The sequence below is a fragment of the Tetranychus urticae genome, chromosome 1, assembly GCF_039701765.1.
Source record: "Tetranychus urticae isolate SD_2017Ah chromosome 1, NJAU_TeUrti_SD_1.0, whole genome shotgun sequence".
In the NCBI taxonomy this organism is placed as follows: Eukaryota; Metazoa; Arthropoda; class Arachnida; order Trombidiformes; family Tetranychidae; genus Tetranychus; species Tetranychus urticae.
In genome coordinates this window covers 30,819,473-30,843,882 of record NC_142958.1, presented here as the reverse complement: position 1 = coordinate 30,843,882, position 24,410 = coordinate 30,819,473, and the positions used below count along the sequence as shown (strand labels likewise).

At 33.2% G+C, this 24,410-nt stretch overlaps 8 protein-coding genes, 1 long non-coding RNA gene and 1 other non-coding gene across 13 annotated transcripts; 3 read left to right on the top strand and 7 right to left on the bottom strand.

The window, feature by feature from the left end:
* Window positions 1-850: 850 nt before the first annotated feature.
* Window positions 851-4,282, top strand: LOC107361600 (beta-1,4-glucuronyltransferase 1). The gene is made up of 5 exons (XM_015928435.3): window positions 851-1,363; window positions 1,723-2,646; window positions 2,707-3,592; window positions 3,680-3,906; window positions 3,998-4,282. The coding sequence occupies exons 2-5, from the start codon at window positions 2,467-2,469 to the stop codon at window positions 4,196-4,198; spliced, it is 1,494 nt and encodes a 497-aa protein (XP_015783921.1). The 5' UTR covers window positions 851-1,363; window positions 1,723-2,466; the 3' UTR covers window positions 4,199-4,282.
* On the bottom strand, window positions 4,270-6,839 carry Hsp83 (Heat shock protein 83). Its single transcript, XM_015928432.3, has one exon. It carries the CDS (start codon window positions 6,670-6,672, stop codon window positions 4,504-4,506), a length of 2,169 nt encoding a protein of 722 aa, XP_015783918.1. The 5' UTR covers window positions 6,673-6,839; the 3' UTR covers window positions 4,270-4,503.
* Window positions 6,840-8,023: 1,184 nt separating this feature from the next.
* On the bottom strand, window positions 8,024-11,654 carry LOC107361603 (uncharacterized). Of its 2 annotated transcripts, none has more exons than XR_016198032.1 (3): window positions 11,516-11,654; window positions 8,972-9,482; window positions 8,024-8,895 (listed from the first exon to the last, which is right to left on the bottom strand). It is a non-coding gene; the product is annotated as an uncharacterized LOC107361603 (transcript). The 2 variants fall into 2 exon arrangements; XR_016198033.1 differs by having other exon boundaries at window positions 9,023-9,482.
* On the top strand, window positions 8,782-16,046 carry LOC107361605 (uncharacterized). 3 transcript variants are annotated; one of them, XR_001568534.3, is made up of 7 exons: window positions 8,782-8,889; window positions 9,031-9,265; window positions 9,345-9,423; window positions 14,705-14,867; window positions 15,233-15,360; window positions 15,472-15,521; window positions 15,622-16,046. XR_001568534.3 is itself a non-coding variant. In XM_025160681.2 (6 exons), the coding sequence occupies exons 2-5, from the start codon at window positions 9,049-9,051 to the stop codon at window positions 15,487-15,489; spliced, it is 477 nt and encodes a 158-aa protein (XP_025016449.1). In that variant the 5' UTR covers window positions 8,782-8,889; window positions 9,031-9,048; the 3' UTR covers window positions 15,490-15,521; window positions 15,622-16,046. The 3 variants fall into 3 exon arrangements, 2 of the variants coding, with proteins under 2 accessions (XP_025016449.1, XP_015783928.1); XM_025160681.2 differs by lacking the exon at window positions 15,233-15,360; XM_015928442.3 differs by lacking the exons at window positions 14,705-14,867; window positions 15,233-15,360.
* LOC149094950 (uncharacterized) lies at window positions 9,808-11,010 on the bottom strand. The gene is made up of 3 exons (XR_016198034.1): window positions 10,875-11,010; window positions 10,009-10,090; window positions 9,808-9,945 (listed from the first exon to the last, which is right to left on the bottom strand). It is a non-coding gene; the product is annotated as an uncharacterized LOC149094950 (long non-coding RNA).
* On the bottom strand, window positions 12,088-13,332 carry LOC149094949 (motile sperm domain-containing protein 2-like). Its single transcript, XM_025160680.2, has 2 exons — window positions 13,212-13,332; window positions 12,088-13,067 (listed from the first exon to the last, which is right to left on the bottom strand). Exons 1-2 carry the CDS (start codon window positions 13,253-13,255, stop codon window positions 12,245-12,247), a joined length of 867 nt encoding a protein of 288 aa, XP_025016448.1. The 5' UTR covers window positions 13,256-13,332; the 3' UTR covers window positions 12,088-12,244.
* Window positions 16,047-16,089: 43 nt separating the features above from the next.
* LOC107361602 (choline/ethanolamine kinase) lies at window positions 16,090-17,539 on the bottom strand. Its single transcript, XM_015928437.3, has 4 exons — window positions 17,398-17,539; window positions 17,079-17,301; window positions 16,274-16,990; window positions 16,090-16,203 (listed from the first exon to the last, which is right to left on the bottom strand). The coding sequence occupies exons 1-4, from the start codon at window positions 17,523-17,525 to the stop codon at window positions 16,129-16,131; spliced, it is 1,143 nt and encodes a 380-aa protein (XP_015783923.2). The 5' UTR covers window positions 17,526-17,539; the 3' UTR covers window positions 16,090-16,128.
* A 563-nt stretch (window positions 17,540-18,102) lies between these two features.
* On the bottom strand, window positions 18,103-20,452 carry ENGase (cytosolic endo-beta-N-acetylglucosaminidase). Its single transcript, XM_015928434.3, has 4 exons — window positions 20,140-20,452; window positions 18,915-20,051; window positions 18,600-18,850; window positions 18,103-18,530 (listed from the first exon to the last, which is right to left on the bottom strand). Exons 1-3 carry the CDS (start codon window positions 20,343-20,345, stop codon window positions 18,661-18,663), a joined length of 1,533 nt encoding a protein of 510 aa, XP_015783920.2. The 5' UTR covers window positions 20,346-20,452; the 3' UTR covers window positions 18,103-18,530; window positions 18,600-18,660.
* Window positions 20,453-20,947: 495 nt separating this feature from the next.
* LOC107361604 (uncharacterized) lies at window positions 20,948-22,473 on the top strand. The gene is made up of 2 exons (XM_015928441.3): window positions 20,948-21,291; window positions 21,645-22,473. The coding sequence occupies exons 1-2, from the start codon at window positions 21,055-21,057 to the stop codon at window positions 22,101-22,103; spliced, it is 696 nt and encodes a 231-aa protein (XP_015783927.2). The 5' UTR covers window positions 20,948-21,054; the 3' UTR covers window positions 22,104-22,473.
* Window positions 22,474-22,756: 283 nt separating this feature from the next.
* LOC107361606 (uncharacterized) lies at window positions 22,757-24,122 on the bottom strand. Its single transcript, XM_015928443.3, has 3 exons — window positions 23,838-24,122; window positions 23,502-23,749; window positions 22,757-23,439 (listed from the first exon to the last, which is right to left on the bottom strand). Exons 1-3 carry the CDS (start codon window positions 24,000-24,002, stop codon window positions 23,220-23,222), a joined length of 633 nt encoding a protein of 210 aa, XP_015783929.2. The 5' UTR covers window positions 24,003-24,122; the 3' UTR covers window positions 22,757-23,219.
* Window positions 24,123-24,410: the final 288 nt, after the last annotated feature.

Below are 24,410 nucleotides of genomic sequence, written 5' to 3'. Positions count from 1 at the left end.
GATTGAAGAGGCACCAGAAATTAAATAATTAACTGAATGGTACTAACAACAGTGAAAATAATTAACCAAGCACAGGCAAAGCGCAAGTAACTCTGAAAATGAATCAACTTGGACTTGATCAAAATTTTATTGCTATTCATTACATAGAAGAGTTGTAATGATTTTAATTATTACCATTAGATTTGCCATATTAATCGATGCAATTAAACTGTAAACATGCAAACGACCATTTGCAGGTAAAGGGGAAATTAACAGGATAATTATGTGGCTATGATAACTATCAATAACGGATAAAATAAATTGAATATTTCAATTGATCATTTAGAGTTGAAAAAAAATCCATCGATTCGTCTTTTCTTGGACTAACCAGGAATATAATTATTAATAGCTGAAGATTCATTTAGAGAAGACAAAATTAATATAAAAAATTGAAGGTACAAATGGTAGATTCAACTTGAATCCTGATGAGCTTGAACCTTTAAACGGAAATGATGTTAACATGGTTCATCAACATTGTGATAATGAAAATCGTTATTAACATTAAACCATTGATTGTTGAAGCGGAATCAACTAATATATTGATGTTTTATTAAAATTATATCCATAATAGCGCAATGCTTATGTTGCTGTTGTTGCTCCTGTTGTTGATGTTGTCCATGTCCATGTTGTTATTGTTGTTCTCGGTGTTTAATGATGGTTATAATGATGATCAGGTGAAGATTGGAAGTTGGGATGAAAGGAAAGGGTAAGATAGCCAGTCTTAAAGAGGAGGGGATGAAGATGCTGATCATTTTCATGGCTCCATGTTGGCTAACGACCTTACCTTAACATCAATCCTTCCACTGGTACTTGCCATATCATCAAAATTTTTCCAAAATTGTTAGCCTCCAGGATATTTCGGTTATAATCATCTTTTACCTTTCTTTTCCCAACTTTCAATCTTCCAGTCATTCATTTTGATCATCATGTTTTGAATAAGACTCACTCCAAGAGGCGTTGGGGAGAGACAGAAAAAGACAAGTGAGAAAAAAAAGAGAGAAGATTTTGTTGACTGTAAGGATAGGACAACAACATAGCATGAGAAGCTTTCTTTTCAAAGCAACAACTACTTATTATTAGTTATTTCATTTTTTTATTTATTATTTTTCTTCTTCTCTCATCATTAAACTTGCCATCTTTAATTAAAACCAACACCAATACTTCCTAATGCCCATCAAATTGCCACTGGTCTCAATACTTAATCGGATGGATTAAACTCTCTTTACTCTGATTCTTCTATCCGTCTAATCCGCTGGTCAAACAGCTTTATATCTCTCTACCCGATTTCAAGTCAACATAGTAACCTTCGCCTGACCATTGCTAGGTAAGAATAGACATTTAATCTGCTTTCTTTACTCTTATTGGTTGACCTGGTGTCAAAATATTTCGTTTGTTTGTGACTGAACTCGTTATTGTTTATATCTGTGTTTGCCAGATCCCATCCTTTACCTGTCCTTGTCATATGTTTTTCTTTAGTTGTTGAGACCATTCCTTCAAGTTTTTTTAACCAGAACCAGTCCAACCTTACCTTTTACTAACCTTTTTGTCCACAAATACACTTGGCCTGAAACACTTGATTATTGTGTGAAATTGTTTATATCATTTCTTGTCTTCGTTACCTTCGACACCTCCAAGTTACTATTTACAAGTTACCTATTTTTCATTTTTTTTCATCTAATATAGGAATTCAAATGGGCAAATCAGCTTGTCCCTACCAAAAATGCTGTTTATAACCAATACTAATAAGAGTCTATTGTTTGGGTTCAACGTTGGAATTGTATCTTATCTTTTCATCACTACTCAACCATTCCTGTTGTGATTAAAATATTGGTAAAAAGTGTCATTAATCTAGAATATACATCCTGATCAATGTGATTTTCTTCATCGAGTGAAATTATTTTTATTATCAAATGGTTATAACTTATTAGCCATGGTTCTAATGCATCTGGTAACTTACAAGTTTGATTGACTTTATTGCTTTCATCACCATTATCAGCTATACAGGCTACCATCTCAATGTTAAACTCATATTCAATGCAACTTTAATTTACGTTTTCTTCGGTGTCATCAAAAGTTAACAATCTGGCAATAAAAAAGTCTAGGTGTGCTTTATATAATTTTTGGTGCAGCTCTGTGATCCAATCGTCCGAAATATTTTCTGCCTTAAGTTTATCACGTTCACTGAAACTTTAGTCTTTTCCACATCTTCCGCCACTTTGATTCTTCCAATTTTCATAATTGCTCGCCTATTTATTCACTTAAAATATTTATTGATATCATCCTTCCATTTTTCACTTTCGTCATCAACATCATCACTCAATTTGTACAACAACACCGTTCAACCAAGAATATAATCTATTTTTGAATCTGGCTAAATACGAGATATTGAGAGAAAGCGAGTCCAAAGCTTCTCATAATAAAATAATCATGAGATTATGGTTATCCTTAGCTCGATTAGATTCTCGTAATCTTCTCAAACTTCTGATCACGGTGAATGTAGTCCTTGCCTTTTATCAACTTTTGTCATTCCACTTTATCTCGAAGCCAGCGGCATGTATATTGAATATCCGACCATCACCTTTGCTTCAAGATGATCCCCAATCAAAGGTAAATATTACTTACTATACTCAGTTGAACAAATTAACTAATTTCTTTTTTCTTCAACAGCAAATTATTTCTTCAATATCGGATGACTCTAGAAGTTTAAAATTTTCCTCAAATGCTCTGCTCACCAATGGTGAAAAGGGTGAAGCAGCAGCGGTTGCGGCCGTTGGCGCAGCTATGGTTGCCTCTGAATCTCTTAATGCACCAACAATATCTCAATTAACATACAGACAAAGGAGTGCATGGTGGACAACAGAGCAACGTAATAGTTACATTGTGATAAAGAATTACATCCTGCCAGAGACAAAGATAAATAACCTTCAATTAAGTGCCAATGAAAGCCAGAATGATGTCAGTGTTACCTTAACTACCCAAGGGACTTTTGAATTTTTAAATCACGTTGAGGCTCTTTGTAAACGTTGGGATGGTCCAATATCGGTTGGAGTTTATGCACCTGGTGATGATATTGCCATTTCTCTTGAATTGATTTATTTTATGAGAACTTGTCGACATGAATGTGTTGCTCGTAATGTTACTTGGCATTTTATTTATGATATTAACCATGGACCAGATAAAGACAAAGTAACTTATCCAGAAGATTATGTTAATTTAACCGAGTTCAATTGTCAAGCAACATATGAAGATTTCTTTGCAAAACATCCGAGTCTCTATCGATTTAAAAACAAGCTTCCGTACCCGATAAATGTTGCCCGTAATGTTGCTCGATTAAATGTGAAAACAAAATATTTGCTTGCTTCTGATATTGAACTCTATCCAAGTATCAATGTTGTTAAAATGTTCAAAGAGTATTTAGATCGAGAGAAAGCTAATTTAGTGCCACTTGCTAACCAAAATGTGCCTCATGTGTATGTTTTACCCATTTTCGAGGTTAATGCCGGAGTCGAGCCACCTTTAACGAAAAATGATTTGATTCAGTTGGTCAAAAAAGGTAAATAATTTGAGAAGAATATTATGAAAATTTAAAACGAAAACAATTTTTCAATTTTGCTTACATATTTTCTATTCTTATTTCCAGGTGAAGCTATTTTCTTCCACAAATGGGTTTGTGATATCTGTCAAAATTTCCCTGATCGTGATAAATGGATTGAATCTATTCCAAGTAATGATTCACTGAATATTTTCCGATCTGCTAAAAGACTTAGAACTCGAAGTACTTGGGAACCACTTTATATTGGAACTAACGCTGAACCTCTTTACGATGAGAGATTAACATGGGAAGGTAAACGAGATAAAATGTCTCAGGTAAATATTGAATCTATTTTGTGCTCATAACCACATGGTTATCATTCAATTCTCCGGAGTCTAATCATTTTCTTTGTCTTGTCGTTTTCAGATGTTTGAAATGTGTTTACTCAACTATGATCTTTTGATTTTGGACAATGCATTCTTGGTTCATGCTCCTGGTATTAAACATATTGACCCAGAAGATCAGAAGAGAAGATCTCCTTTCATTAAACGCAACAATCAAGTTTATACAACCGTGATCTCTAAATTAAGACGTAAATATGGGAATAAAGGCAATAATCAATGCTAATAACAAGCTCAATTTATAAAATGTAAAATGAATATTTTAATTGAGATATTTGCGAGGATAAATAAATAATGTTTTTTTGTTAAATGAAATTTGTTTAATTGTTTAACTAACAAAAATTAAGGGAGTTGGGTTGGTTGACATTTTATGACAATTTGATTGAAAAAGGGATGAGATAGAAAGTAGTTAACAATGAATACAAAAGACAATTATAGAATAAAAACAATATTTAGAACTGTTTGATTAATTAGGATTATCCATTGAGAAGCTACTTTCATGGGCAAAAAAAATTAGGGAAAATGAATGATTTAATCAACTTCCTCCATTCGTGAAGCATCTTCTGCATCACCTTCCAGAGGAGGCATTTCAGCTTCATCTACTTTATCACCTCCGACAGCAATTTCATCATCATCAATACCGAGACCAAGTTTAATCATGCGATAGATGCGAGAGGAATGACGTTGTGGATCTTCGAGAGAGAAGCCAGAGCAGAGGAGGGCAGTTTCGAAAAGTAACATGACTAAATCTTTGACTGATTTGTCATTCTTATCGGCTTCAACTTTAATTCTGAGACTTTCAATGATTGAATGATCTGGGTTAATTTCAAGATGCTTTTTAGCAGCCATGTATCCCATTGTGGATGTATCCCGGAGAGCCTGAGCTTTCATAATACGTTCCATGTTGGCTGACCAACCATACTGACTTGTGACGATACAACATGGAGAAGTGACCAGACGATTAGAAATAGTGACTTTCTCGACTCGTTTATCAAGAATATCTTTCATAACTTTGCAAAGGGTCTCGAATTTTTTCCTGTCATCTTCACGTTTCTTCTTTTCTTCCTCGGTTTCAGGAAGTTCAAGACCTTCTTTGGTAACTGAAACTAATGGTTTACCATCATACTCTTTAAGTTGTTGAACACAGTATTCATCGATGGGCTCAACCATGTAAACAACCTCAAAACCACGGCTTCGAACACGTTCAACAAATGCAGAAGCAGCAACTTGTTCCTTAGATTCACCAGTGATGAAATAGATTGATTTTTGGTTTTCTTTCATTCGGGATACATATTCTTTAAGAGAGCATACTTCATCTCCAGAGGCAGAAGTATAATAACGAAGGAGATCACCAAGTTTCTTTCGGTTTTGAGTATCTTCATGGATACCAAGCTTGATGTTCTTGCTGAATTGCTCATAGAACTTCTTGTAAGCTTCCTTATCCTCGGCTACTTCTTCGAATAATTCCAAGCATTTCTTAACTAAATTCTTTCTAATAACTTGTAAAATCTTATTTTGTTGGAGCATTTCACGAGAAATGTTCAAAGGTAAATCTTCAGAGTCAACCACACCCTTGATAAAGTTGAGGTATTCTGGAATTAAGTCTTCGCAATTGTCCATAATAAATACTCTTCGTACATATAATTTAATGTTATTCTTTTGTTTCCTATTTTCGAAAAGGTCAAATGGAGCTCTCTTAGGAACAAAGAGTAAAGCTCGGAATTCGAGTTGACCTTCGACTGAGAAATGTTTCACGGCGAGATGTTCTTCCCAATCATTGGTAAGACTCTTGTAGAATTCCCCATATTCAGTTTGTGAGATGTCATCAGGGTTTCGCATCCAAATGGGTTTAGTTCGGTTAAGTTCTTCATCTTCAATGTACTTTTCAGTAACCTTCTTTTTCTTTTTCTTGTCCTTTTTGTCTTCATCTTCGACGTCTTCTACTTTGGGTTCTTCATCATCTTTTTTCTCCTCTTCTTTTTTCTCTTCTTCGTCTTCTTTCTTTTCATCTTCAGCTTCATCATCAGAAACTTCCTTTTCTCGCTCTTTCTGAACAACAAGCTTGATAGGATATCCGATAAATTGACTGTGTTTCTTCACAATTTCTTTGATCTTTTTCTCAGCGAGATAGTCAGATTGATCTTCTTTGAGGAACAAAACAATCTTGGTACCACGAGTGAGCTCTGGGTCAACAGATTTCTTAATAGTGAATGAACCACCAGCAGCTGACTCCCAAGTATAACAATCATCATCATTGTGCTTAGAGGTAACAACAACCCGATCGGCAACTAGGTAAGCAGAGTAGAAACCAACACCGAATTGACCAATCATAGAAATATCAGCACCAGCTTGAAGGGCTTCCATGAAAGCTCTAGTACCAGATTTAGCAATGGTACCCAAGTTGTTGATGAGGTCAGCCTTAGTCATACCAATACCAGTATCGATGATGGTAAGGGTGCGTTCATCTTGGTTGGGGACAATCTTGATGTAAAGTTCTTTACCACTATCCAATTTAGAAGGATCAGTAAGAGATTCATATCGAATCTTATCAAGAGCATCGGAGGAGTTGGAGATCAATTCACGAAGGAAAATTTCTTTGTTTGAGTAGAATGTGTTGATGATCAAAGTCATCAACTGGGCGATTTCAGCTTGGAAAAGGAAGGTTTCGGGTTCCTCGACACTCATAGTTTCTTCGGGCATTTTGATAGATACCGGTAAATGAAACAAACAAAGTAATCACAAATAAAAAATTAATTGAGAACAATTGAATAATAACAATTTAAAGCAATTGCAAGAAAATTGTTTGGTAAGGTGTGGAAATGTGAGATGAACAATGGCTTTATTCACAATGCGCTTTGGTTAGATTTAAATGAAACTACAGGAAACGGATTAATACGCTCCTTTATATATAAACTAACTTTCTCTCGAATCTTCTGTAAACTTCTAGATTTTTTCCCCCCATTTCAATCCCTTTTTCCTGTGACCGCTGCTATCGCCACCTTGTTTGTAAGAGAAGAGAACAAATAAACTATTGTAATTTATCTTTGTTTTTAATTCAAGTTTAATTTGCTTTTATTAATTTTTCTTAATTACCATTGACTCTTAATAGTTCCTATTAATTAACAAAAGTCTATTTCTATTCTTTACTATCCTTTAATATGCGTTTCAATTTGAAAAGCAACAATTTGAGTCATCTGAAGCATCTTTTAGCTTGAAAGTTCGAGAAAATTCTGGTTAGTCATTTAGTAATGGCATTATCTTAAACACGTTTGTTTTCTCATCTATGTTTGATTATTTTCAAGTGAACTGTGATTATGGCCTGGTGCTTAATACCGATAAAATGTGATTAAAAGCAACTTAACTAAACTAATAATCTTTGGTCAACTACTGTGACCTCAAGAATACTAACTCTTTAACATAAAGCAGTTTTTTGCTTTTATCAATTTTGAAACTTTCCAAAAATAAGAGCTATCAGTTTATCGATTGCTTCTTCCAGAAATTTCTCATGTCAGTGTGAAGGCCAAGTATAATTGCTGAATTTTCAGGAACTCTGAAGTTCAGAGTCTCAACCGTATCATTCTTCTCAAACATGCTTGAATTTATTAATCCAATCTATAAATTGATTCTACAATAGGATTCCACTTAACCGTTGACCAAGAGACTTGTGTTGTCTGGTGTCCAAACACCACTTATATTTAGTGTTTTCAGTTTGTTGCAAACCACTTTTACTTTGACAGGTTGCTTAATTTGCTCCAAATTAAAGTTAATCCGTCTTAATTGGTTGTAATTTATTGGTGAAACCATTTTTATTGCTTGAGAAGAATTTCTTGCTTAATGATTAATAAGAAACTTGGAATAATATTGTCCAGCTGATGAAATCTGTAGAAGTGATTTGATTTTTAATCATATCGAGATGAAACTGGCATTTCAACACATCTAAATTAATTTAAATTTCGACTGGTTCAACTTAAATTAAGTTAATCGAATCGACCTAAAATCAGAATATTGGTCTGAATTTGGGTTTAATAAAGTAAATTAGAATCCGTTTTCCTTTCTTGAATTTAGATCAAATATTTTTATTTATTTTAGTTCAAACATTACTTTCTAATCAATATTGATTATACCAATAAGATGCAATAATTCAATACTGTTCAATACAGAGCAAAGTCTACGGCTAGAAACTTGTATTTGAATCAGAGACAGCAATTAATAAAGGAAATACTTATAGCTTGCAATATGAACAAAAATAAAACGAGGAACAAGGAAAACCAAAACTGAATTACAATTACTGTAATCTTAAGGGATATCCTTAATCTTAGATTACTCTTTCGTCCATCGGAAATTTACCCTGAAAATAGCGGATTGTTGGTGAATTTTGAAGAGATGGATTAATGTTTCATGTTTTCGATGAACAAGTTCTGAGAAAGTCCCCTAATGAGATGATGAAATTATGATTTAAGTTGACGGTGGAAACAGTAAGAAAAAATTCCCGGTTAAATTTAGATTGGCGATTAAAAGATGTATCCTGAAGGTGTAGTACTGAGGTAACTAAAAGAAGATGATGAAGACAAAGATAAAGATGAGGATGAGCCATTGAATAATGATGAGGTTAAAGATGATCATGAAGAAAGGGCCTTAAAGGGAGTCAGGGAAGGCGGAGGAACATCTTCAAAATCAAGAGTAAGAAATGACCTGCGATTAGGGATGCTCCGTATGAATTCGCATTTCATTTTGGCCTAAATTCAACTGGACTTTGATCATCCCTTTATATAAAAAGCAGCGCCAAAGATTATTCCGTTATTCGTTCGTTAGTGTCCATCATTTACAAAAAAAACTCTCATTTTTAGATCAGTGCAAAGTTTAGTGTTTACAGTGATTTCACAGGATTTTAACCAACCATAATTACGTTGACCAAAGGTAAGCCTTTAAGAAAATACCAGAAAAATAAAAAAAAATGAAAAATAATTCAATGATTGATAACCAAATCACCATGGATTACCAACTAAAGCTTGGATTATACTCAAAGTGACCAGAATCTTTCTCATCTTACTTGTCCAGGTTCATTTGTCCAGAAATATGACTCGTCAAATTTTAAACATAATCTTTGCATGTTTGATTGCTTCCACATTTTATCATGATTACGTTGTTGCCAGTAGACTGAAGAAGAAGATTCTGCTCAAAGGTTTAGTTGGAGCTGGATTACTTGTTAAATATCTGAAACCAAAGAAAGGAATACTTCCATTCCCCATTCCTTTGCCATTGCCTTTACCAATTGAATGGGAACAACCACCAAGTAATTGATCGAAATTAAATCCTTTCCTTCATTTCAATAATCAATATTTGACTAAATGGCCATCTTTTATTTTCCACAGTAATTGTTCATTCAAAACACCATCATGTACCCATTCCTCAACCAGTACCAATGCCGGTTCACACACCAGTCCATGTTCCGTGAGTATACAAATAGTTTTTGTCCATCCTTTACAATAATTTAAATGGGTCCGTCCAACCTACGATTTATAAGATGATATTGTATATTAGTTTTGGTGAATTAGATATTTCCACAAGTGTTGTCACTGATTTTAAGAGGATTGCATGATAAGTTGAAAGAGCAATTGAAGATAACACGGTCAATAAGTTTAAAATTGATGAGATCAACAACAATGAGAAAACAAATAAAGAAAATTTGAGACAATGTAAATCAGATTACTTTGCTTAATATTATCAAACTGAGATTTTAATATTTAAAGAACAGGCGAATGGGTAAAAATAGATGAGTTTTTATATTAATGTTAACTTAAGACCAAAATAGGTTAACAGGTATTAATATTGTAAATAAAAATTACATCTACAGTCACAACAGTTCAATTCAAAGACATCACCAGCTGACTGTTTCGGTTAAAGATTTACCGGCTTTTCCAGTCCAATGTTTTCATTAAAAAACAAACATCTCGCATCTCAACTGTTAAATATCTGTAGATGAATAAATAATCAATTAGCTAATTAGTAAATTTAATGTACTACTTCTTTACTAACCTAAAAATTGAATTAATTCACTTAAACACATTAAAACTGTCCATTAGAAGATAAAAGCAATGCTTTCTAGATTTTATCTAGACTATGAAAGTATGAATCTCGTTAAATATCATTTTACGGTAAGAGTAAGGTTTTACGGACTAAGGAGGGGCAACATGGGACATTTAAATTGAGATCCAATCAGGTTAATCTTTTAAAATTAAATTTAAGGTTAATCATGATTGAACTAATTTTTAATTACTAATATTACAGCAAATCCATGAATACTGAAAGAGGAGATGAGAAAATTCTGGTTAATCATTAATTTCAGATAAAAAACATTCATTATTAATTTTACCATTGGTTAGCGAAAGTGTGTGATTTTTAAGTCCCGCCTTAGTCCGTAAAACCTTACTCTTGGTAGAGCCTATTTGCACAAGAATCGTGTGTAAATAGGCACCCGGACTAAATACACAAAGTGCACCTCTAACGCCATCTCATAAGGGAACTAATGTTGCGGAATGTTTTTTCATTAGAAATCATTTTACATAAAAGAAATAATAAGTCAGGCTTAGCCTAGTAGGTTAAAGGTTAGGTGATAATTCTTGAGATTTTGGGTTCAAATCCCGGTGATTACTTTTATAAAACAATTTAGATTCAGAAATTTTTATTAAAATTTTGTTGATTGTTAATTGTAAGTGGTCGAGATTCAGTGTTACTTTATTCTGCTTTTAATCAACACACAATTGTGAGAGTACGATTTAAAATTTCATGTGTAAAGTTGTGAAATAAAAAACGCGCTCGACTCTTTACTGATCCTACTCTTTACTAAGATCCTAAAGACTAGATATTTTTCTTGTGCAAATAGGCTTTACCCTTACTCTTACCTCTTATTGATAGTAATTATGATGATGGCTATGACGGAGTTTCTTAAAAAAGACCTTGCCCTTGATCTTCATCATGTTATCAGTCGTTTCCATTCCGAAGTTTCACCGTTAAAGATGAGAGTGGAATTGAGTTTTCTCTTTTTTGACCCTATTTCACTTTTAACTTGACCGTTTTCTGTTTCATATATTTAGAGTTCTGGTTATTCTTAACTGGTACTGGTTTACAAACCATCTTCTAGCCATTATTTAGTTGTAAAACCAGTTCCTTTATTTAAGAATATATTAGAGTAAATTAAGAGTGAACCAAATAATATAATCACATGATTAACCATAACGGACATGATAGATTCCATCTAACAGCAAAAAATAGAAAGGCCAACAAAAATAAATGATATATGATTAATAGCTTGTGGGTCAACTTGGTTACCTTTCGCTCTCAGTTTTTACTCAAGGGCAAAGACCGAGTAAATGTTATTCATAAAAGTTAGTTAATTTGTTCAGGATGTGTCTTCAATTTATATTGTTCCTTCGCAACAATTACAATACATTCATAAAATAGATTCAATGTTTCTAAAATTAGTTGGAAATAAAGAAGAAAAGACTTTCATCACAAGTAATTAACAAAATTAACCCATAAATACCTTTATATTTGTCCTCTTTTGACTTCTCAGACACAATAGAAAAGATTAATTCATTCAGTTAAATATTATTTTGGTGAAATTTTCATTAATTCATTGGAAGTTACTTTCAGTTTTATTCAACTTTCAAATTCAATGTTTAATTTTTAAAACAAGTGCTCTGATTGTGGTGACATCTAGCAAATAAAATTATACAAAATGTCAACCTTTTCATCATTGATTGCCATTCAATATTTATTAATTGTTTCATTGAAAGAAAGTGTAATAACCTTCCCTTGATTATTTACCTTGTATTGACTAATATTCATTGTGATTTGTCCTTAGATTATTGAAATTTACAATTAGCTAAAGGGTAAACACGAATGACTGTGAAAGTGCAATAATGATACGAAATACTGACAACAATCAACTCATTCACACCGTCATCTTGTTTTCAACAGCTTGCACGTTTCGAGTTAAATATTTGAACTTGACCAGGTTGAAAATAATTTTAATGACTATCTCAATCATGAGTAAAGTTTGTTGAACTTAGCTGAGTCAAATGAAACATTTTAAATGTTACGCAAAGAAGCAAATGATTGTTAAGTTATTTTAATGTTGATTAAATTTAATATTGGTCATAAGGAAATAATGAAAGGTGAATATGATTTTGTTATTGTGTTGTTTTGATTTAACAGTAATATTTGTTGATTGAGATGAGAAATGGTTTGAAAGATGAGACTTTATTACCGATCAGCTTTCAAATTGTTGAAAGTGCTTGGTTGCTTTTGTTATAAGTTCATTTGATAATCCAGCTGTTTGTGAATATTCTTGGAAGGTAGGACAATTGTCTAATTCACATTGATCCATTCCGGTGGAATTACCGCCAAGATAGGTTGGAATATTATCTTCATCAACCAATTCTCGAAGAGCAAATCTGTCAATGGACATCATTTGATTACGAATGTATTTAGGGAAGAAAAATTTGATCACATGAAACATTAAACGGAATGATGTTGTCATCTCGATGAAAGCGACCCAAGCAAGTGAGAGAGGATAACGTGTTGAGTAGATTGTCAGAATATCTTTGATTAAACGAATGTCAACAGATGGATTACGACAATCGTAGATTAAAGCGAATCGTTTATCACTCTCAATCACTTTATCTCTCATTGATTCACCGACCCAAATGAAGTGCTGTAAAACCAATTCATTTAGTTCTCGAGGTCCAGTTTGTGTAGATAGTCTAATGAATAATAAAGGATGGCCAAGTTTATCATAACCATAGGGATGAAACATTCCGTGTAGATGAAGTTCACGAGGGAATGATGAAGCTTTAAGTTCACATAACGATTTTTCCTTGCGCCATCGGCAGTGATTTTTGAGTGCTTCAAATGAATCTTGAATACTCCATGAATGTGACTCTAAATAGGTAATCATTGACATTTTTTTATCGGAACGAATGATTTTAGCATCTCGAGGATCATACAGGTGGCCATTGACGGCAATTTCTTGTAAACACAATTCACGAAGCTTGTCGACTGCTTGATTAACTTCCTCTTCCTCACGAGTTAATCTAAAATAGGTAGAGTTGACAAAAGAAATGAAAATGATCAGTTAGAATGGAATCACAGTAATCACAAAATTACAAAAATTTACAATTCAGACACATAAGTAAATAAAATTGATTCTTGTTAATCCTGAAATCACAAGAACTTACCTCGTAATATTGGATTGAAAGTTTGGCGCAATTACTTCAGTCATTGTATGAACCAAAATTAAATCTCAACTGTATATATTGAACAATGTTGAAAGGTTTACTGTAAATCAATTCAAGTCAGAAGATCATCTGGAGATTTGAACGAGGCAGCTGTAATTATATAAAGGGTTGCCTTTTAGAGGGAGTCTAGTGAAAGGGGCTTAAAATGGAGATAAATATGCTCTGGTCACGTCGAGGGAGACAATGTTCAAGAATATATACTCCTTCATGGCTATCTATGAAGGGTATTCACGATCAAATACCGGAAAATCTTAATTAACCTAGCCTCAAGCTTCCAGCGAATTTTCTCGTTAGAAAAAAAACTGGGCTAAGGTGAATCGATGGATTGCCCAAAACTAATGGAATCCACTTCATATGGCCAAACTTGAGCATCACAAATGCAATAAAATATTTCAAATAAGATCAGATGTCCTTCGTCCGATGGTCTTGTAAACATTTCAATGCTTCCTATAAATGAAAGACAGAAAGAAAACACGATTGAGTAAAACTGGTAGAAGATGATTAACTTCATGTTTATTAAACTCTTGAGAGGAATATCAAGTAGCTTCGGGTATAATTAACATTTAATCAGGTCAAGGAAGACTTTTTATCTTTAAAACTATCGATATAATTCTGAGATGAAAACACGGTTTTCCAAACAAAACTTGAATGTCAACCAGCCCATTGGTTCACTTTTATAATTAAAGACATAGGCAACTCTTGAAAAAAATTTGTACTAACCTCTGATCCTGATGTTAACATGAGTGTAGACACGATCATTACAAATATAAGTGTATTATCTTATTGAAATCAGATGGATAATCTATCATTGAACGATTTATCTTGAACAATCAAGGTTGGAATAGACGTTGGACAGTTAAATCAACAAGGATAATGTTATTCAGTTGAAATAGCTTATTTTTACTATTTATCGGGCACTTTCATTCAATGACTTCGATTTTGTCCTTTTATTGTCAATGTTTACAATCTGACTTTAACCATAAAAAATTCAAGCTTAGTAATGATTCTGATTGATATTTCACGAGTACAAGTGAAATAATCTTCTTTGGGATTTGCTTGCATAAGCGCGGGTAATTTTATCAACATCCCCTTATTTCAGGGTTGAATTTCATTTATACATTGTATTATCAGATTTTATCAAATTTTTATTAATTGTAATCGAAATTACTTTTTTATTGGATTGACCAATATTCTGTTGTTTTTTAAGCCCTCACCCAATGGGTTAATTACGTTTTTGATGTGACCAACATTTGAAAAACATTTTTGAAGCTTCAACGTTAAGTTTTGTTTATTTATTTCTCATAATGTTTACCTTTTTTGTGAAGATTGACAACGATACTCTATCAAGTAACTTTGATTCATGTTTTATTCAATGAGACCTAACTTTAAACCTCAGCTTCATCTTTATCTCTTCCTTTTTGGTGTGAATTTAGGAGTCGAACACCATCCTGTGATCTTAATCCAGGATCAACTTTTGAGTTGAAAGGTGAACTGGTTTCATCACCTAAACACTCATCAGCTAAGCTTTATCTTCACCCATGTACCAAAAATATCCTCCATCTAACTAATCACATTGTCATGGATCCAAATTCTGGCGTATGAATCTTATTTTTTTACATTTGCATCCTAAACTGATAATCAATAATTAATTATACTAAAAACTAGAGAATAGCAGAGAATGACCTTACGATAAGAAACATTTTATAAAGTTAATTCAACTTCAGATACCAACCTTGCATTCAAAAATTGAAATTGAAATTATTTTCTTGAGTATGCCTTCATCCAGCATTAGTTGATTATTGATTATCATTTTGAAACTCCTTAGGTACTCAATACTTTCCACGATTTTTCAATTAACTTGAATGGAAAGTAGTGATTGCCTATTCCTGTATCTTGATCTTGTCATCAATTCAATTGAGGCCTCAAAAACTAATGACCGTTACTTTTCCTTTCGGTTACAGAGGTTGGCCGCTAGACAAGATCTAGTCAAAGGAAATGGAGTTAGGCGATTGAGTAGGGAGAGTTATATTCACCAAAATCACCATCATAATGTGCAACACCGTCCAATGACATCATCTTAAATAATCAGGTTACGACGCAATGGATCCTAAACTTGAATCATTTTCAATTTAATACAAAGCTCTATTGTAATTGATCCAATGGATTATCACTAACTATTTTGTTTTATTTTTATGAATAGGATTCATCATCACTCTAAATACCTAGTATCTGAAAGCTATCAAACTCCAGGTAAATATTAAACAAAAATATATATTCAATTCAATCTACGACTTTTTTGATTCCCTCATTTCTTTACATATTAATACTAATAAATATCAATCTTTTACAGATTTTGCTCCATACAATGGTGCTAATTCAGGAGGAAATTATGGCAATCCATACGAAAACAACTATGGAAGCAGCTACGGTGGTGGTTATGGAGGAAATTTCGGAAGCTTTGAGGATAGTTATAGTGGATCCGATGGATGGGGAGAAACTGGCGGACAAGGTGACGATGGTGGTTATTAGAATCGCACTTGGCTAACATCTTAATTTTTATTTCATTCAAACTCTCATACCTCATTTTTTTATCGTAAATTGTTTTACACTTTTACCATTATCATCTCAATCATCACCTTCACTAACCACCTCTTCATCCTCATCTTCATCTCATTTGACTTTGACCACCGTTGCCAATTGCTTGTAATGCGCCATTCTCCAAATCCATCACATTCAAAGCCATTAAATTAAATCTCATCATATTTTTTAAACAAATTATTTTATTGGTAAAAAATAGAAATAAAAAACTCAACAAGTAAAATAAAATTTTTAAACACAAAAACTGTTTGACTAGTTACTAATAGTTATTGTAATTATTTAAAAAGTATTCTTTCAGTCCAAGGTAAAGGTCAAGTCTGAAGTTGGCTTCTTCCTAAAAATATGAATAAGATATAAAACAATGGGTTAGACTGGTCAATAAAAAGCAAGAATGGAAACATTACCCATAAAAAAAGCATAGAGTCACTGTCAATTTTAGGATGGTTGAGTCTCCATAAAGCATTAACCAAATTGAGGATCATTCCACCGAAATCAATTTCTTTCATGAGCTTTGAAAATTCAGCATCCAAATCAGCCATCTCCAACAATTGAAGTTCATTCAATGTACTCAAATAGTGTTTTATAAAGTAGGTTCGTCGATCTGGACCTGGATAATCACTGAAACTGAATTGCTTTTTCTCCTGCCATCGATTAGAGCAAATTTCACTGAAAAAGGTAACGAAATCAGCCCATCGGTAAGAATAGCCAGCACATTCGTAATCAATAAGCATTATTTTGCTAGCAGCTTCCTTCAGTGTTGATGAGCTTTGTCCTCTATAAGAATCGTCACTGTTTCTTGTTCTAATCAAAATGTTCAACCGATTCAGATCTTGATGACAGAATACAATTTTTGAAGGTATTTGAGTAAACAACGGAATCAACAAATCTAATTCCTCGGCATAATTGAAATTTAATAGCTTCTCTGAGAAAGCATTGACTTTGGATCCATTCAAGTAAGCAGCAAGTGCTGTGCTCTTCGTCAAACCTGATACCATTGCAGTCAAATCTAACTGGACTCGATGAGAAAATGGTAGTCGCAAGGAATGAATGGTGGCCAATTTATAAGCCAGTGCTTTGAACATCAATTGTCCTTCATATTGTTCACGAGTTGGAATGGTAGACTGATAACAATGAGTTTAACAAAACATCAACAAATGTAAAGTCTCTCATCAAGTCAACTTATGGCTAATGGGAAAGATGTAACCTTACCTGAATGTATTCCTCGATTCGTCCTCCATCGAATATTCCAATCAAATGTGGACCTAACCGTTTCTCTGAAATGATATAACTAATCAACGTTTCTTTTGTTCTTGATCTCTTTGATTCTTCTGTCCCTTCGAGAAAATCACTTCCATAGAACCTGAAGATCACTTCATTTGCTGAATCCCTTGCACTTGTTTTGCAGCGATAAATACGATTGCTCCTTCCTCCTCTGAAAAATTGATCAATCAATTTTATCAAATCTTGATTGAATTTAACAGATTCACTGAATATTTTCATGCAAAATTATCAATGAAATTGAACTTACGTTAGTCGCTGTATTGTGATATTTTCTGGGTTTGACCAAGCAGAGCTCAAAAACTCTGAACACAATTTAAAAATGTGTTGACGGATAGACTTGCTAACTGAATCATCTGAATCACTAAATGCAGCCATTGATTTTGTCTTCAACAGTAATAATCAAATTTCCTAATTAAGAAACTCTTATATATAAAATCTAACTCTAAACCAGAAAACAAAAAAAATTGCTATTAAATTGTTGTCAACCTTGTCATAATTCTAACTTATTTCTCTATAAACTGATCAATCCATTTAATTAAAAATGTCGTTAATTTTTCTTTGTTTTTTTTTGCTTAATTTCTTGCTTTTCAGTCTAATGATGATATCATTTGGTGCGAATAAGTGATAATCAGTCGCTAATCACGAGTAACTTTTAACAAGCTCACATTGACAGTCAAATAGTCCTTCATTTTAATTCAAAATTTTTTGTTGATATTTTTTCATATAACCATCACATAAATCAATTTATCATCAGACGATAAAGCTTGATAATCTAATTAGAAATTCATTTTGTGTTTACGATATTTTCGATTCGCGAGAAATGTTCACTTTTATTTTAAGGAAATATTTACACATTTAGTATCATCAATTCAGATTACAGGAGCTAATAGAGATTCGCATTTTTCTGGAAAATACAAAGAAATTACGGATGAAATATTAATCTCGGCTGATGTTAAAATGGTCAAAACATTATTTATTATAAATATAATAATTTTAATCTGAAATATTCAATGTTTTGAAAACAAATTGGTTGTTCACTCCATTAAATTAAAAGTACAAAAATGATGTCAACAAAATATAAAACTATTATTTCAGAATAAACTTGTTGATTCAATCATGTTTGGTTGTAAAGCATTAATTCAGCGACTAGACTTTACGAGCCACATTAAAAGTCTGTAACTAATTTTTACAGTCCGTACCCGTCATAAACGGTAAATTGCCACTGTTATGGATGAATGGCTTTACGAGACGGTTGCTGAATCTGTAGAAATATTCGTAAACCGGAATTAATTTTTTGTGATAAATTAGTGTAAAGAAATTTATGATTCTGTGAGATGAAGATCCATGATTTGAGTAAATTGGTCATCCTTAAATTTGCAACTGCAAAATAAAAATATGATACACTGTTAGACAAAATAAATATAAAGTAAAATCACCACTATTATTCACCTTTTGTTTGATTGATAATTTATTTGTTGGTTTTGCTGTAAATGTTACTTGACAATTATTTCTACTGAACATCATCAGGTACACAGATTTTTAAAAGACCAAGAAGAAATTTCGATTCACCAGATAAAGGAAATTTTTCTACATAAATTGATGTCAGTACTTGATCATTAGAAACAGGTAGCAAAAAGCGAGCTCGATGCCAGCTTGCAAGAGAATCTCCAAAATTTTCTAGTGCCGAGTCACACTCTATCCTGTTGATAAACAAATAAATTCAATTTTAGCATAAATAGACCAGAAATATAATTGAAGTCATACTTTCTTTCGATAAAGCTATTTTCACTTTCGGGAGACGTTTTGTTTGCTTCTGAATTGCGACATTGAACTTTAATTTTAGGTGTCATGAGGGCTTTCGAGCTACCGGTAACCTTGTAGATAAGATCAATAACCAAGCCAAAGTCAAGATTAAAGTAACAACTAAGAATAGGCTCGTTCCAATCAACCATTCTAATAGAGTGTCCACCATCAAAAGCATCTTGTAAAAAAATTTCATCTTCAACATAATTACGAGTTGTAGTGTTTGAAAGAGATAGATTAAACCACGGTTTATCCTGCACTTTACAGCCATTTATAAACTTAGATAAACCAAATCCTTGACAGAAATTCGTAGAGAATGGTAATACTTTAGGAGAATGTCTTATTTTCAGTTTTAGTTCACGCCAAAATTTAATTTGATTATTGGTAAAATCATTGGGACCGAGTATCTCTAAAACCCATCCAGGAGCAAAAATTGCTATAGATAATAAATTTTCGCGAATTTTGTCAATAGCTAGATTGGTTTTGAAGCCTCCGTCACCAAACATTCCTCGTCCGAAAACATCAACTCCTACATAAACATCATTTAGTCGACCCAATGACAATGCTAGGTCTCGAGAATTTTTCAAATCGTCATCCTTCCAGGTATAGTTAAGGAATATCCCATCACAAGACTGAAAGAAATCTACATTCCGGTTATTGAGACAATTTTGCCATTTCAAGGAGCCTTCAATGGTGACTGAATCGTACCACAAAACTTGTGCTTGGTTAATTGACTGTTTAATCAAGCGTTGAAGAGTTTTTATGAAATGAATCAGCTTGGGTATGAGACTTTCTTCAATTTCATTTTCAATGTTGATAAACCATCCTTCTATTTTGTAATGTTTTGCTAAAGCTATGAGCTTTTCACAAACAGAGTTGATTATATCATCCGATTTCAATAATTTTTCACAAAGTTCTCGACCTATTGAACCCTCAGTTATTATTGTGCCTAAAACTGGAACACCATTGACGTGAGCGGCATTTATCCAAGTGATTGGTGGAATCGAAATGAAATAATGAGAAAAGTAGATGAAGGTGTCAACTAGATTCCAATGGAAGAAACGATAAGCTTCATGGTTATCATCTCCATCAATAAATCTAAGGAATCAAAATGAAAAAGAGAATAAACTTTCAGCTCAAAACAAAATCCAAAGAAACAACTTTGCAAGTTTAAAAGTGACCTCACCTATCCTCTAGATAACCACCTTTCATGTCATGACAGACAATAACTTTAGGGCCATCAAAGAAGACATGATTCTCTAGATCAGAAACTAATTTTGTAATATTTGGACATTGATCTGGACTCCAAGAAAGCAGTTCCTCCAAGTTTTTGATAGGCAAACATTCTTTAATCCCTGTGGTACATTGTAAATTAGGTTCAGAATGGTTCATAACTGTTCTAATCCAATAGATCACAAACTAAAATTACTTTCGATAGCAGCAAATCATGAAATAGTTTGAAAAGTTCAAAAATTAATAATAGCCTCAAGAATAGCCAATGTTTACATTAATGATTAATCGCAGTTCTGTCAATATTTACAGCTGATTTATAAGCGCCATCTCCTTGAATTATATCGAGTTAGATTAAAATTTTCAATTTACAATTAAGTTTGATTACCTGTTTTCAGCCCATATTAAATTGTAATTTGCAGTAAATTGATAAACCTCGATATCTCGTCTATGTCCAGGCCTTATGTTTACTCAAAAGTCATTTTAGCCACAAAAATGTGCGAGAATAGTGACTTCATCTTATTAAGCTTGTTAGTGTTTCGGTTGGTTAAGACTTTTTTGTACAGAATCTCTAACAATTAAAATAATTCGAGTATCCATTTAGGCACAATTGAAATGTTATCTGATGGTTTCAATGGTTTTTGATGTTCCAATAAAACGAAACTTTGATTTAGGTAAACAAATAATTTCGATTTTAATCGATTCTTAATCGATTTTTGATCAAAGCAGACTCAAAATAAAATAAAAAAATAGTGAAACCAATTTTGCCTTCAGTTGATTATCATTTGGTTTAGTTTTTTAACTATTTTCCTGTTTTTTATACACATTTGTGACAATTATCTCACCTCAGTGAGGGAATGCTGATGCACACATGAGGATACAAACGGGAGAGCGAGCCTTTCGTTGTCAAACTTGTGGTAAAGGATTTACTCTGAAAGGTAATCTGAAGACTCATGTTCGCTCTGTCCATTCCGACGAAAAGCCCTATGTTTGTGGTATCTGTGGTAGAGATTTCAGTCTCAAGGGTAACATGAATACTCATATGAGAACCCACAGTAAGGATAATCATTTTCCATGTCCACTCTGTGGTAAAACCTTCTCTTTAAAGGTATGAAAATTATCATTTTTTACAATGGCTCTAGTAAATTAAAATGCAGCCATATTTGTTCATGCATTCACATTGAGGTTTGCAGCTCATCTATTATTTTGCTATGAAGTGTAGGTATCCTGCTTAATTAAGCTATCTGATGTTCATTGGTAAATTTTGTTGCAACCCTCGTGAAAAAAAACATTCCTTTAAATAGGTGCGAATCTTATCAAGTACTATTTCAAAGGAAAAATGTTTTGCAAATCCAATCTATAGCGTATTTTATTTGATTTTACTTTTGCGCTAATACTTTTCTCTCTGATTGTTCACTGAAGACACATTTAATGTTTTTGTTGTATTGTTTAACTTTTCAGGGCAATTTAAAAGCACACATTCAAAGGCATAATGGTATCGCTCCAGTCAGACGTAATCCTCCCAAGAAAAGTTCAAAATCAGGAAACTCTAATGCTACTGTATCGAGTGGAAACAGTAGTACTCACACAGCCAACAACAACGGTAATACTAACAATAATCAAGTAAATCGAAGTTTAAGTATTCAGTATTTTAATACCGAGAAGAGTGGTAATGTTGATCGCAAACATTTTAGCTCATCAAGTAGTGGCGGACCCAATCAAGGAGTACCTATTAACAACTCAGCAGCTGCGATCTCATCAATTTTACCTATGGCCCTAACTACTCCACGAACTTCATTGTTGCATGGCTCCTCGAATCAACACCAATCTCACCAGCAGCCACACGTTTCAGGAAATGGGCAACATCAAGGAATACAATCAATGGACTTTTTCTGGCACACGGGAGTGACCTCCTGTTAATTAAAAGTTTAGTCCAATGAGAGCTCCAAATGTACTTTATTTGAGAAAGGCAAATTCAGACCAAATTAATGTCAATTAGCCCATGAAAGACTAAGAACGAAAGCAGAAATAATACGAATTAAAGCCATACACTTTTTTCAAAATCGCTATTGAAAGATTCTGTTTATCATCGTAATCATCATCTTCATACTTTTAATGTAACTGTAATTATGTTTTTGTGCTACTACCACTATCTTAATACTAATAACAATATTTCAAAACATGACCATTGTATAAAACTTAATAGTCGGTAATTAAGCTTATAGTGTATCTTTAAAACTCTACAATCACTTGGTGTTTTATTAAAGTATACAATGTGCTTTTTATACAACGTTCTTATTTAAGCTCTACTTTGTCATCAAGTACTTGCGATGTTTAAAAATTAACTAAAAAGTTGCAATTTAAGAGCGAGTTACTCTTTACTCAATTTTCAAACTATGATTCAATATTACTAGATCAAGGTAATTAAGACAATTTTAACACTCAAATAATGCATTTAGGTCCAGGCTCTTTTTGTGTTGTTGTCCAACATATTGTTCCGCATTGTTTTACTTGATTTCTGTTAAGTTATTTCTTGATTTATTTCTTCTCTTTTAATTTAGTTCAATTTGTGGTTAATTTTAATTAAACAAGTGTTTATTTTTCTGTAATATATTTAAAAATAGTTAATGGTGACAAACAATCGGAAAGGTAATAAATGAATCAGCATCAACATCTTCATCTGCATCATCTTCCATCATCTTATTGGGGCTTAGCTTGCTAGCTCCTCGTCGTAAAATAATGGTCATGTTAATTGGCAATCATTCAGCGGGTAAAAGTAGCTTTATCAATTGGTATGTTGGTGATAGGATACAGAAAACTGGTGTTGCTATTGAAACTCAAGGATTCACTTTTATAACAAATGGAAAGAAAAGAGAATCCCTAACTGGAAAAGCAACACTTCACCTTCACCCTCACTTTAAAGCCTTAGAGAACATCAAAGGTCTCTCGGATTATCTTTCAACCGAAATTTCACCTTCACTGGCAAACAGATTCAACTTTATCTTTCAACCGAAATTTCCCTGAAATTTCAACTCGTTATTGTTGTTGTTGCTGTTGCTGTTGTTGCTGTTGCTGTTGTTGCTGTTGCTGTTGCTGTTGTTGCTGTTGCTGTTGCTGTTGCTGTTGCTGTTGCTGTTGCTGTTGCTGTTGCTGTTGCTGTTGTTGCTGTTGCTGTTGTTGCTGTTGCTGTTGCTGTAGCTGTTGCTGTTGCTGTACCTGTTGTTGTTGTTGTGGCCGTTGAGGGTTGGCGTTAATTCTGCGAAAATAATGAAAATGATTTGTTAAAACACAAACAAAACCATTTTTTCTTATACTTACTGTTGGATTTGTCTCTGAGCTCGGATTTGGCCCTGAATCTGATCAGTCTGAGCTCTTAAATAGGCTTGCATTAGTAAAGGATTAGATGCAAGGAAGTGTAACACTTGCATCTGTTCCGTTTGAGATGTTGCAGATTCATACATGGTGATCAACTGCTGCAGCACATTGTTCATTGTTTGTTGAGGTTGCAATGGAGTATCAACTCCTCTCAACTCGGATTGATTCATTTGTTGTTCTTGCGTTTGTAACTGAAAAATAAAAAAGTGAAAACAATTACTTCATAACATTTTTCGGGGAAATAAACTAAATTAGTGCAATGATGACTGTTGAACTTACTAGATGTGATGTCGATATTCTTCTTGATTTCCGTGTCTTTTCTTCACCCATGTCTTGCATGGAGAATGCTTGTTGGGAAATCTGTACTCCAGAAGAAACAGGCATTTGCTGTCTTGAGTCCTGTGGTTGTTGTTGAGACATATCACGTTGTTGATGTTGAGACATATGTTGGGCTTACCACCAGGTTGATTCTAAAAAAGTAATGACAAAAAATTGTAAAAAAGAAAAATGATTTTTCTTCAATAACTTTAATAATTTCTTTAGTAACTTCGTGCTTAATGCTTAAAAATATGCTGGGCGATTTTATCGATAAAATCGATAGTTATCGATATTTTCTGACTGTAGCGATTATCGATTACCAAGAGCAAACATCGATGTTTTTAATCTTTTTGTTAACTTAAAATATTTTCACGTTTCAGGAAATGGGCAACATCAAGGAATACAATCAATGGACTTTTTCTGGCACACGGGAGTAACCTCCTGTTAATTAAAAGCTTAGTCCAATGAGAGCTCCAAATGTACTTTATTTGAGAAAGTCAAATTCAGACCAAATTAATGTCGTACTAATAACAA

Bases quoted from the DNA above. Each gene is read 5' to 3' on its own strand.
- LOC107361600 (XM_015928435.3), top strand. From the start codon at position 2,467: ATGAGATTATGGTTATCCTTAGCTCGATTAGATTCTCGTAATCTTCTC. The intron at 2,647-2,706 runs GTAAATATTACT...TTTCTTCAACAG, and splicing joins AAGATGATCCCCAATCAAAG to CAAATTATTTCTTCAATATC. The intron at 3,593-3,679 runs GTAAATAATTTG...TCTTATTTCCAG, and splicing joins GATTCAGTTGGTCAAAAAAG to GTGAAGCTATTTTCTTCCAC.
- Hsp83 (XM_015928432.3), bottom strand. From the start codon at position 6,672: ATGCCCGAAGAAACTATGAGTGTCGAGGAACCCGAAACCTTCCTTTTC.
- LOC107361605 (XM_015928442.3), top strand. From the start codon at position 9,049: ATGACTCGTCAAATTTTAAACATAATCTTTGCATGTTTGATTGCTTCC. The intron at 9,266-9,344 runs GTAATTGATCGA...TATTTTCCACAG, and splicing joins TGAATGGGAACAACCACCAA to TAATTGTTCATTCAAAACAC. The intron at 15,522-15,621 runs GTAAATATTAAA...AATCTTTTACAG, and splicing joins TGAAAGCTATCAAACTCCAG to ATTTTGCTCCATACAATGGT.
- LOC149094949 (XM_025160680.2), bottom strand. From the start codon at position 13,255: ATGACTGAAGTAATTGCGCCAAACTTTCAATCCAATATTACGAG. The intron at 13,068-13,211 runs GTAAGTTCTTGT...TACCTATTTTAG, and splicing joins TTTCAATCCAATATTACGAG to ATTAACTCGTGAGGAAGAGG.
- LOC107361602 (XM_015928437.3), bottom strand. From the start codon at position 17,525: ATGGCTGCATTTAGTGATTCAGATGATTCAGTTAGCAAGTCTATCCGT. The intron at 17,302-17,397 runs GTAAGTTCAATT...TCAATTTTTCAG, and splicing joins ATCACAATACAGCGACTAAC to AGGAGGAAGGAGCAATCGTA. The intron at 16,991-17,078 runs GTAAGGTTACAT...CATTGTTATCAG, and splicing joins GAATCGAGGAATACATTCAG to TCTACCATTCCAACTCGTGA.
- ENGase (XM_015928434.3), bottom strand. From the start codon at position 20,345: ATGAACCATTCTGAACCTAATTTACAATGTACCACAGGGATTAAAGAA. The intron at 20,052-20,139 runs GTGAGGTCACTT...TTGATTCCTTAG, and splicing joins GGTGGTTATCTAGAGGATAG to ATTTATTGATGGAGATGATA. The intron at 18,851-18,914 runs GTATGACTTCAA...GTTTATCAACAG, and splicing joins AATAGCTTTATCGAAAGAAA to GATAGAGTGTGACTCGGCAC.
- LOC107361604 (XM_015928441.3), top strand. From the start codon at position 21,055: ATGAGGATACAAACGGGAGAGCGAGCCTTTCGTTGTCAAACTTGTGGT. The intron at 21,292-21,644 runs GTATGAAAATTA...TTAACTTTTCAG, and splicing joins GTAAAACCTTCTCTTTAAAG to GGCAATTTAAAAGCACACAT.
- LOC107361606 (XM_015928443.3), bottom strand. From the start codon at position 24,002: ATGTCTCAACATCAACAACGTGATATGTCTCAACAACAACCACAGGAC. The intron at 23,750-23,837 runs GTAAGTTCAACA...TTTATTTTTCAG, and splicing joins GAATATCGACATCACATCTA to TTACAAACGCAAGAACAACA. The intron at 23,440-23,501 runs GTAAGTATAAGA...TTATTTTCGCAG, and splicing joins GCTCAGAGACAAATCCAACA to AATTAACGCCAACCCTCAAC.